General features: G+C 40.1%; 1 protein-coding gene across 3 annotated transcripts in view; it reads left to right on the forward strand.

The window, feature by feature from the left end:
- The window catches only part of LOC124127531 (nephrocystin-4-like), a 116,697-nt gene extending 105,267 nt beyond the window's left edge, over positions 1-11,430 (forward strand). For all 3 annotated transcript variants that reach the window (XM_048393193.1, XM_048393192.1, XM_048393194.1), the window contains 2 exons: positions 238-404; positions 10,133-11,430. In XM_048393193.1, the coding sequence (XP_048249150.1) occupies positions 238-404; positions 10,133-10,667 (702 nt within the window). In that variant the 3' untranslated portion in view covers positions 10,668-11,430. The remainder of the gene's footprint in view (positions 1-237; positions 405-10,132) is intronic.
- Positions 11,431-12,221: the final 791 nt, after the last annotated feature.

Below are 12,221 nucleotides of genomic sequence, written 5' to 3' on the forward strand. Positions count from 1 at the left end.
AACACTATCTCTGATTCTCAGTTCTGTAGATGTAACATTTTACTGAATTTATTGGTTGGACTTTGGGCAAGTACATTTTAAAATAGGACAAGTAAGATTGTTGGTCATACTTGCCCTTGGTCAAGTAACATTTTACATAATTTTTCAACCCCTGAGAAGGAGAATTATGAACCTAGCCCAACCCTGCAAGTGTTGTATGTATGTCTGTGAATGTCAGTTGTTCCTTGTCTCCTGCAGTGCCCCCTCGGGCCGTCCCCCCAGGTGAAGCGCTTCCACATGGCCGTCTACATCGACCCCTACCTGTCCCGCCCCACCCAGGTGTGGCAGTTCTTCGTGCACGCGCTGCAGAGGGTGGACGTGTCCTGTATTGACGGTCAGACCAGCAGGTTTGCCCTCATCCTCAGGTAAGGTTCCGCTTGGGTCATGCTGGCGAACTAGGAACTACATTTATTATCACCCCCCATGAAGTGGGCCAGGGATATAGGTACGGAGTTTTTCAAACAAATACTCAAATACTATTTAGAGAAATGAAATTTTACACACTGATGTTACAGGTCATGATCTCACATCAGATCACAAAATGGGTGTAATAAATTCATATTTTTTATGGCCCTTGCTCTGTGCATTGCAACTTAATGCATAATGCGTGAAATGGAACAAATTTTCTCAGAAACTGCTTAAGTTGGATCAATGAAAGTTTTTCATGCTTTTCTAAGAGATAATAAGAAATCTATAATTGTGGGTTCGAATCCAATGATTATGTTTCTACGTTTGTCAGCACCATACCCGTGCTTGTAGGTTTCACCGAAGTGGTAAACGTTTGAGACCTGCATCACTTTGGGCTTTCCTCACACATTAAGCTGACATACCATGATATAAACCCAACTCACTCACTCACTCATTGTGCCTTGTGGTTTAAGCGTTCGCTAGAATGCTGGAATATTGCTTAAAGTGGCATAAGCACTTCATCAATAATCCTCCTGAGACTCATGGATATAGGAATTAGGTGTGGACTTAAGTGTATAAGCACTTCATCAATAATCCTCCTAAGACTCATGGATATAGGAATTAGGTGTGGACTTCAGTGTATAAGCACTTCGTCAATAATCCTCCTGAGACTCATGGATATAGGAATTAGGTGTGGACTTAAGTGTATAAGCACTTCATCAATAATCCTCCTGAGACTCATGGATATAGGAATTAGGTGTGGACTTAAGTGTACATCATGGATGTAGGAACTAGGTGTTGACTTAAGTGTACATCATGGATATAGGAACTAGGTGTTGACTTAAGTGTATAAGCACTTCATCAATAATCCTCCTGAGACTCATGGATATAGGAATTAGGTGTGGACTTAAGTGTACATCATGGATATAGGAATTAGGTGTGGACTTCAGTGTATAAGCACTTCATCAATAATCCTCCTAAGACTCATGGATATAGGAATTAGGTGTGGACTTAAGTGTACACCTTGGTACATGACTCATCAATAATCCTCCTGAGACTCATGGATATAGGAATTAGGTGTGGACTTCAGTGTATAAGCACTTCATCAATAATCCTCCTAAGACTCATGGATATAGGAATTAGGTGTGGACTTAAGTGTACACCTTGGTACATGACTCATCAATAATCTTCCTAAGACTCATGGATATAGGAATTAGGTGTGGACTTAAGTGTACATCTTGGTACATGACTCATCAATAATCCTCCGAAGACTCATGGATATAGGAATTAGGTGTGGACTTAAGTGTACAAGCACTTCATCAATAATCTTCCTAAGACTCATGGATATAGGAATTAGGTGTGGACTTAAGTGTACATCTTGGATATAGGAATTAGGTGTGGACTTCAGTGTATAAGCACTTCGTCAATAATCCTCCTGAGACTCATGGATATAGGAATTAGGTGTGGACTTCAGTGTATAAGCACTTCGTCAATAATCCTCCTGAGACTCATGGATATAGGAATTAGGTGTGGACTTAAGTGTACATCATGGATATAGGAATTAGGTGTGGACTTCAGTGTATAAGCACTTCGTCAATAATCCTCCTGAGACTCATGGATATAGGAATTAGGTGTGGACTTCAGTGTATAAGCACTTCGTCAATAATCCTCCTAAGACTCATGGATATAGGAATTAGGTGTGACTTAAGTGTACATCATGAATATAGGAATTAGGTGTGGACTTAAGTGTACATCATGGATATAGGAATTAGGTGTGGACTTAAGTGTACATCATGGATATAGGAATTAGGTGTTGACTTAAGTGTACATCTTGGTACATGACTCATCAATAATCCTCCTGAGACTCATGGATATAGGAATGAGGTGTGGACTTAAGTGTACATCATGGATATAGGAATTAGGTGTGGACTTAAGTGTACAAGCACTTCATCAATAATCCTCCTGAGACTCATGGATATAGGAATTAGGTGTGGACTTAAGTGTACATCATGGATATAGGAATTAGGTGTGGACTTCAGTGTATAAGCACTTCGTCAATAATCCTCCTGAGACTCATGGATATAGGAATTAGGTGTGGACTTAAGTGTACATCATGGATATAGGAATTAGGTGTGGACTTAAGTGTACATCTTGGTACATGACTCATCAATAATCCTCCTGAGAGTCATGGATATAGGAATGAGGTGTGGACTTAAGTGTACATCATGGATATAGGAATTAGGTGTGGACTTAAGTGTACAAGCACTTCATCAATAATCCTCCTGAGACTCATGGATATAGGAATTAGGTGTGGACTTAAGTGTACATCATGGATATAGGAATTAGGTGTGGACTTCAGTGTATAAGCACTTCGTCAATAATCCTCCTGAGACTCATGGATATAGGAATTAGGTGTGGACTTAAGTGTACATCATGGATATAGGAATTAGGTGTGGACTTCAGTGTATAAGCACTTCATCAATAATCCTCCTAAGACTCATGGATATAGGAATTAGGTGTGGACTTAAGTGTACACCTTGGTACATGACTCATCAATAATCTTCCTAAGACTCATGGATATAGGAATTAGGTGTTGACTTAAGTGTATAAGCACTTCATCAATAATCCTCCTAAGACTCATGGATATAGGAATTAGGTGTTGACTTAAGTGTACACCTTGGTACATGACTCATCAATAATCCTCCGAAGACTCATGGATATAGGAATTAGGTGTGGACTTAAGTGTACACCTTGGTACATGACTCATCAATAATCCTCCGAAGACTCATGGATATAGGAATTAGGTGTGGACTTCAGTGTATAAGCACTTCATCAATAATCCTCCTGAGACTCATGGATATAGGAATTAGGTGTGGACTTAAGTGTACAAGCACTTCATCAATAATCCTCCTGAGACTCATGGATATAGGAATTAGGTGTGGACTTAAGTGTACATCATGGATATAGGAATTAGGTGTGGACTTCAGTGTATAAGCACTTCGTCAATAATCCTCCTGAGACTCATGGATATAGGAATTAGGTGTGGACTTAAGTGTACATCATGGATATAGGAATTAGGTGTGGACTTCAGTGTATAAGCACTTCATCAATAATCCTCCTAAGACTCATGGATATAGGAATTAGGTGTTGACTTAAGTGTACACCTTGGTACATGACTCATCAATAATCTTCCTAAGACTCATGGATATAGGAATTAGGTGTGGACTTAAGTGTACACCTTGGTACATGACTCATCAATAATCTTCCTAAGACTCATGGATATAGGAATTAGGTGTGGACTTAAGTGTATAAGCACTTCGTCAATAATCCTCCTGAGACTCATGGATATAGGAATTAGGTGTTGACTTAAGTGTATAAGCACTTCATCAATAATCCTCCTAAGACTCATGGATATAGGAATTAGGTGTTGACTTAAGTGTACACCTTGGTACATGACTCATCAATAATCCTCCGAAGACTCATGGATATAGGAATTAGGTGTGGACTTAAGTGTACACCTTGGTACATGACTCATCAATAATCCTCCGAAGACTCATGGATATAGGAATTAGGTGTGGACTTAAGTGTACAAGCACTTCATCAATAATCCTCCTGAGACTCATGGATATAGGAATTAGGTGTTGACTTAAGTGTACACCTTGGTACATGACTCATCAATAATCTTCCTAAGACTCATGGATATAGGAATTAGGTGTGGACTTAAGTGTACACCTTGGTACATGACTCATCAATAATCTTCCTAAGACTCATGGATATAGGAATTAGGTGTGGACTTAAGTGTATAAGCACTTCGTCAATAATCCTCCTGAGACTCATGGATATAGGAATTAGGTGTTGACTTAAGTGTATAAGCACTTCATCAATAATCCTCCTAAGACTCATGGATATAGGAATTAGGTGTTGACTTAAGTGTACACCTTGGTACATGACTCATCAATAATCCTCCGAAGACTCATGGATATAGGAATTAGGTGTGGACTTAAGTGTACACCTTGGTACATGACTCATCAATAATCCTCCGAAGACTCATGGATATAGGAATTAGGTGTGGACTTAAGTGTACAAGCACTTCATCAATAATCTTCCTAAGACTCATGGATATAGGAATTAGGTGTGGACTTAAGTGTACACCTTGGTACATGACTCATCAATAATCCTCCGAAGACTCATGGATATAGGAATTAGGTGTGGACTTAAGTGTACATCATGGATATAGGAATTAGGTGTGGACTTAGTGTATAAGCACTTCATCAATAATCCTCCTGAGACTCATGGATATAGGAATTAGGTGTTGACTTAGTGTATAAGCACTTCATCAATAATCCTCCTGAGACTCATGGATATAGGAATTAGGTGTGGACTTAAGTGTACACCTTGGTACATGACTCATCAATAATCCTCCGAAGACTCATGGATATAGGAATTAGGTGTGGACTTAAGTGTACATCATGGATATAGGAATTAGGTGTGGACTTAGTGTATAAGCACTTCATCAATAATCCTCCTGAGACTCATGGATATAGGAATTAGGTGTTGACTTAGTGTATAAGCACTTCATCAATAATCCTCCTGAGACTCATGGATATAGGAATTAGGTGTGGACTTAAGTGTACACCTTGGTACATGACTCATCAATAATCCTCCGAAGACTCATGGATATAGGAATTAGGTGTGGACTTAAGTGTACATCATGGATATAGGAATTAGGTGTGGACTTAGTGTATAAGCACTTCATCAATAATCCTCCTGAGACTCATGGATATAGGAATTAGGTGTGGACTTAAGTGTACACCTTGGTACATGACTCATCAATAATCCTCCGAAGACTCATGGATATAGGAATTAGGTGTTGACTTAAGTGTATAAGCACTTCATCAATAATCCTCCTGAGACTCATGGATATAGGAATTAGGTGTGGACTTCAGTGTATAAGCACTTCATCAATAATCCTCCTAAGACTCATGGATATAGGAATTAGGTGTGGACTTAAGTGTACACCTTGGTACATGACTCATCAATAATCCTCCGAAGACTCATGGATATAGGAATTAGGTGTGGACTTCAGTGTATAAGCACTTCATCAATAATCCTCCTAAGACTCATGGATATAGGAATTAGGTGTGGACTTAAGTGTACACCTTGGTACATGACTCATCAATAATCCTCCTGAGACTCATGGATATAGGAATTAGGTGTGGACTTCAGTGTATAAGCACTTCATCAATAATCCTCCTAAGACTCATGGATATAGGAATTAGGTGTGGACTTCAGTGTATAAGCACTTCATCAATAATCCTCCTAAGACTCATGGATATAGGAATTAGGTGTGGACTTAAGTGTACACCTTGGTACATGACTCATCAATAATCCTCCTGAGACTCATGGATATAGGAATTAGGTGTGGACTTCAGTGTATAAGCACTTCATCAATAATCCTCCTAAGACTCATGGATATAGGAATTAGGTGTGGACTTAAGTGTACACCTTGGTACATGACTCATCAATAATCTTCCTAAGACTCATGGATATAGGAATTAGGTGTGGACTTAAGTGTACATCTTGGTACATGACTCATCAATAATCCTCCGAAGACTCATGGATATAGGAATTAGGTGTGGACTTAAGTGTACAAGCACTTCATCAATAATCTTCCTAAGACTCATGGATATAGGAATTAGGTGTGGACTTAAGTGTACATCTTGGATATAGGAATTAGGTGTGGACTTCAGTGTATAAGCACTTCGTCAATAATCCTCCTGAGACTCATGGATATAGGAATTAGGTGTGGACTTCAGTGTATAAGCACTTCGTCAATAATCCTCCTGAGACTCATGGATATAGGAATTAGGTGTGGACTTAAGTGTACATCATGGATATAGGAATTAGGTGTGGACTTCAGTGTATAAGCACTTCGTCAATAATCCTCCTGAGACTCATGGATATAGGAATTAGGTGTGGACTTCAGTGTATAAGCACTTCGTCAATAATCCTCCTAAGACTCATGGATATAGGAATTAGGTGTGACTTAAGTGTACATCATGAATATAGGAATTAGGTGTGGACTTAAGTGTACATCATGGATATAGGAATTAGGTGTGGACTTAAGTGTACATCATGGATATAGGAATTAGGTGTGGACTTAAGTGTACATCATGGATATAGGAATTAGGTGTGGACTTAAGTGTACATCTTGGTACATGACTCATCAATAATCCTCCTGAGACTCATGGATATAGGAATGAGGTGTGGACTTAAGTGTACATCATGGATATAGGAATTAGGTGTGGACTTAAGTGTACAAGCACTTCATCAATAATCCTCCTGAGACTCATGGATATAGGAATTAGGTGTGGACTTAAGTGTACATCATGGATATAGGAATTAGGTGTGGACTTCAGTGTATAAGCACTTCGTCAATAATCCTCCTGAGACTCATGGATATAGGAATTAGGTGTGGACTTAAGTGTACATCATGGATATAGGAATTAGGTGTGGACTTCAGTGTATAAGCACTTCATCAATAATCCTCCTAAGACTCATGGATATAGGAATTAGGTGTTGACTTAAGTGTACACCTTGGTACATGACTCATCAATAATCTTCCTAAGACTCATGGATATAGGAATTAGGTGTGGACTTAAGTGTACACCTTGGTACATGACTCATCAATAATCTTCCTAAGACTCATGGATATAGGAATTAGGTGTTGACTTAAGTGTATAAGCACTTCATCAATAATCCTCCTAAGACTCATGGATATAGGAATTAGGTGTTGACTTAAGTGTACACCTTGGTACATGACTCATCAATAATCCTCCGAAGACTCATGGATATAGGAATTAGGTGTGGACTTAAGTGTACACCTTGGTACATGACTCATCAATAATCCTCCGAAGACTCATGGATATAGGAATTAGGTGTGGACTTAAGTGTACATCATGGATATAGGAATTAGGTGTGGACTTCAGTGTATAAGCACTTCGTCAATAATCCTCCTGAGACTCATGGATATAGGAATTAGGTGTGGACTTAAGTGTACATCATGGATATAGGAATTAGGTGTGGACTTCAGTGTATAAGCACTTCATCAATAATCCTCCTAAGACTCATGGATATAGGAATTAGGTGTTGACTTAAGTGTACACCTTGGTACATGACTCATCAATAATCTTCCTAAGACTCATGGATATAGGAATTAGGTGTGGACTTAAGTGTACACCTTGGTACATGACTCATCAATAATCTTCCTAAGACTCATGGATATAGGAATTAGGTGTGGACTTAAGTGTATAAGCACTTCGTCAATAATCCTCCTGAGACTCATGGATATAGGAATTAGGTGTTGACTTAAGTGTATAAGCACTTCATCAATAATCCTCCTAAGACTCATGGATATAGGAATTAGGTGTTGACTTAAGTGTACACCTTGGTACATGACTCATCAATAATCCTCCGAAGACTCATGGATATAGGAATTAGGTGTGGACTTAAGTGTACACCTTGGTACATGACTCATCAATAATCCTCCGAAGACTCATGGATATAGGAATTAGGTGTGGACTTAAGTGTACAAGCACTTCATCAATAATCCTCCTGAGACTCATGGATATAGGAATGAGGTGTTGACTTAGTGTATAAGCACTTCATCAATAATCCTCCTGAGACTCATGGATATAGGAATTAGGTGTGGACTTAAGTGTACACCTTGGTACATGACTCATCAATAATCCTCCGAAGACTCATGGATATAGGAATTAGGTGTGGACTTAAGTGTACATCATGGATATAGGAATTAGGTGTGGACTTAGTGTATAAGCACTTCATCAATAATCCTCCTGAGACTCATGGATATAGGAATTAGGTGTGGACTTAAGTGTACATCTTGGATATAGGAATTAGGTGTGGACTTAGTGTATAAGCACTTCATCAATAATCCTCCTGAGACTCATGGATATAGGAATTAGGTGTGGACTTAAGTGTACACCTTGGTACATGACTCATCAATAATCCTCCTGAGACTCATGGATATAGGAATTAGGTGTGGACTTAAGTGTACACCTTGGTACATGACTCATCAATAATCCTCCGAAGACTCATGGATATAGGAATTAGGTGTGGACTTAAGTGTACATCATGGATATAGGAATTAGGTGTGGACTTAGTGTATAAGCACTTCATCAATAATCCTCCTGAGACTCATGGATATAGGAATTAGGTGTGGACTTAGTGTATAAGCACTTCATCAATAATCCTCCTAAGACTCATGGATATAGGAATTAGGTGTTGACTTAAGTGTATAAGCACTTCATCAATAATCCTCCTAAGACTCATGGATATAGGAATTAGGTGTTGACTTAAGTGTACACCTTGGTACATGACTCATCAATAATCCTCCGAAGACTCATGGATATAGGAATTAGGTGTGGACTTAAGTGTACATCATGGATATAGGAATTAGGTGTGGACTTAGTGTATAAGCACTTCATCAATAATCCTCCTGAGACTCATGGATATAGGAATTAGGTGTGGACTTAAGTGTACACCTTGGTACATGACTCATCAATAATCCTCCGAAGACTCATGGATATAGGAATTAGGTGTGGACTTAAGTGTACAAGCACTTCATCAATAATCCTCCTGAGACTCATGGATATAGGAATTAGGTGTTGACTTAAGTGTACACCTTGGTACATGACTCATCAATAATCCTCCGAAGACTCATGGATATAGGAATTAGGTGTGGACTTAAGTGTACATCATGGATATAGGAATTAGGTGTGGACTTAGTGTATAAGCACTTCATCAATAATCCTCCTGAGACTCATGGATATAGGAATTAGGTGTTGACTTAAGTGTACATCTTGGATATAGGAATTAGGTGTGGACTTCAGTGTATAAGCACTTCGTCAATAATCCTCCTGAGACTCATGGCTATAGGAGTTAGGTGTGGACTTCAGTGTATAAGCACTTCGTCAATAATCCTCCTGAGACTCATGGATATAGGAATTAGGTGTGGACTTCAGTGTACATCTTGGATATAGGAATTAGATGTGGACTTAAGTGTACATCATGGATATAGGAATTAGGTGTGGACTTAAGTGTGCATCATGGATATAGGAATTAGATGTGGACTTAAGTGTACATCATGGATATAGGAATTAGGTGTGGACTTAAGTGTACATCATGGATATAGGAATTAGATGTGGACTTAAGTGTGCATCATGGATATAGGAATTAGGTGTGGACTTAAGTGTGCATCATGGATATAGGAATTAGGTGTGGACTTAAGTGTGCATCATGGATATAGGAATTAGGTGTGGACTTAAGTCTACATCTTGGTACATGACTGGCTGCCTGTGGCAGGTAACTTTTCGTCCGAAAAGTGAAATTTTCCTGAGATTTTCCTCCAGCTGCCCGGATTGTCTGGCGTATTCAGTTTTACTCCTCGTTGATTCTAAGCGATTATTTTGCATTATTTCAACTTAATCAAGCTGTGATTTGTCTTAGTTTTTGCGATTTTTCAATATTTATGATATCTGAGTGCAGGCAGGTACTGTTGAAGATGGGCAGGCAACATTTATTGATATCCTGCCCAACTGTCTTTTGGGGTTTTAAAATTATTTCAAACACTGTACGGCCTTCATGTCATGTGTCACTGTTTCAGAGGGACTCAATCCAACCGCCTCGCTCGCTGTTTCTCGTCTCACCCAAGTGAAATGCAGCTGTCTCCCGAAGACCAGTTCCTGTTAACGGCCGGAGCCGTGCACGAACTTAATGTTGCCGTCCGCCCAATGAAGACCGGCAACAGGTTCTACTATCTGAATGTGGTCGATATCGAGTACCACCAGCTGATTCGTACCTGGCTCATCTGTGTCAACTGCCGAGCTCCGATGGTGTCGCGGGCGTTCGAGCTGTCGTTGCCCGTGGGTGGGGGGAAGGGATGCAGCAAGCGGATCAGCTACACCAACCCATACCCCGCCCAGAAGGAGTTCCACCTCCGCTGTGACCGTGACGACCTGCTGCAGTTCAAGGAGACCAAGTTGACCATCAATGGCGGCGAGCAACACGTGATCGGGCTTCGGTTCAATCCCGTCTCCCAGCCTGGCATTGCTGAAATCATGGTCTTCATCAATGATGAGGACGATAAGAATGAAGAGACCTTCCGAATCACTGCCAACTACAAGTATCCAGGAGCATAGAACATTAGTGTAGCTCTTAGACAGTGTATACTTAATGTAGAAGACATACGTTGTGTCGTCTGAACCAGACTTTAGCTGTGTCCACTCGGGCTGACCACACCTGCAAGGGGAGATAACCTGGATATATAGCCTCCCTATCAAGTGTCGGAGTTTGTTGTCTGTACAGGTGTGAGTGATTCTGTAGAGAGAGTGTCTGAACACTCAATCACATGGTGCCTCGTTCCCTGTCTGCATTCACAGCAGGATCAGTGTTATATGTCCTCATCATTCTCCGAGTCCTCAAACATATCAATGTCCTCGGAGTCCTCAAACACGTCAATGTCCTTCGAGTCCTCAAACATATCAATGTCCTTCGAGTCCTCAAACATATCAATGTCTTTCGAGTCCTCAAACACGTTAATGTCCTCCAAGTCCTCAAATTGACATCAACTCGACTACACAAGCAAATGTAATTAGAGCTGTTGGTCTCTGGTACTTTGCCTTTTGAAGATGTTATTGTTATGATATTTATAGCATTCTGTGATATTACATGCGTCCATTGTAAACTAATGTGTAGTCCAAGGAATCTCACGCCTTGTCCGTCCTCTCAAGTCACACATTGTAATCCATCTTTGTCATCAGTCAGCTTCAAAGTAATGACTAGCAAACAACACTGTATACACGTCATACACACAACACGTGTCATGGTTCAGAAAAACAGTTACTTTGAACATATCTGCATGTTACATGTATTTATTTCGGGTTAATAAACTATCAATTCCTACAGCGTTGTTTCAATTGAAGGAGATTGTCAAGACTGCAGATACATTGCATGATATCTGTTCTTGAAATAATTGGCCCTGTTGGGATTCAAGAGCGGAATAGATCCCGACTAGCCCATGCTTGGCTTCCTGTACAAATTTAAGGGAGGAATAGACCCCTTGTATCCTGGCTGATCGTATGTATGATGCCTTGAGTGGATCGTAACCTAGCTGATCATATATATGGTGCCTTAAGTGGATCGTAACCTAGCTGATCGTATGTATGGTGCCTTGAGTGGATCGTAACCTAGCTGATCGTATACATGGTGCCTTGAGTGGATCGTAACCTAGCTGATCGTATACATGGTGCCTTGAGTGGATCGTAACCTAGCTGATCGTATGTATGATGCCTTGAGTGGATCATAACTTAGCTGATCATATATATGGTGCCTTAAGTGGATCGTAACCTAGCTGATCGTATATATGGTGCCTTGAGTGGATCGTAACCTAGCTGATCGTATATATGGTGCCTTAAGTGGATCGTAACCTAGCTGATCGTATACATGGTGCCTTGAGTGGATCGTAACCTAGCTGATCGTATGTATGATGCCTTGAGTGGATCATAACTTAGCTGATCATATATATGGTGCCTTAAGTGGATCGTAACCTAGCTGATCGTATATATGGTGCCTTGAGTGGATCGTAACCTAGCTGATCATATATATGGTGCCTTAAGTGGATCGTAACCTAGCTGATCATATATATGGTGTCTTGAATGGATCGTAACCTAGCTGATCATATGTATGGTGCCTTG

The sequence above is a fragment of the Haliotis rufescens genome, unplaced genomic scaffold, assembly GCF_023055435.1.
Source record: "Haliotis rufescens isolate VD_foot unplaced genomic scaffold, xgHalRufe1.0.p SCAF_117, whole genome shotgun sequence".
NCBI lineage: Eukaryota > Metazoa > Mollusca > Gastropoda > Lepetellida > Haliotidae > Haliotis > Haliotis rufescens.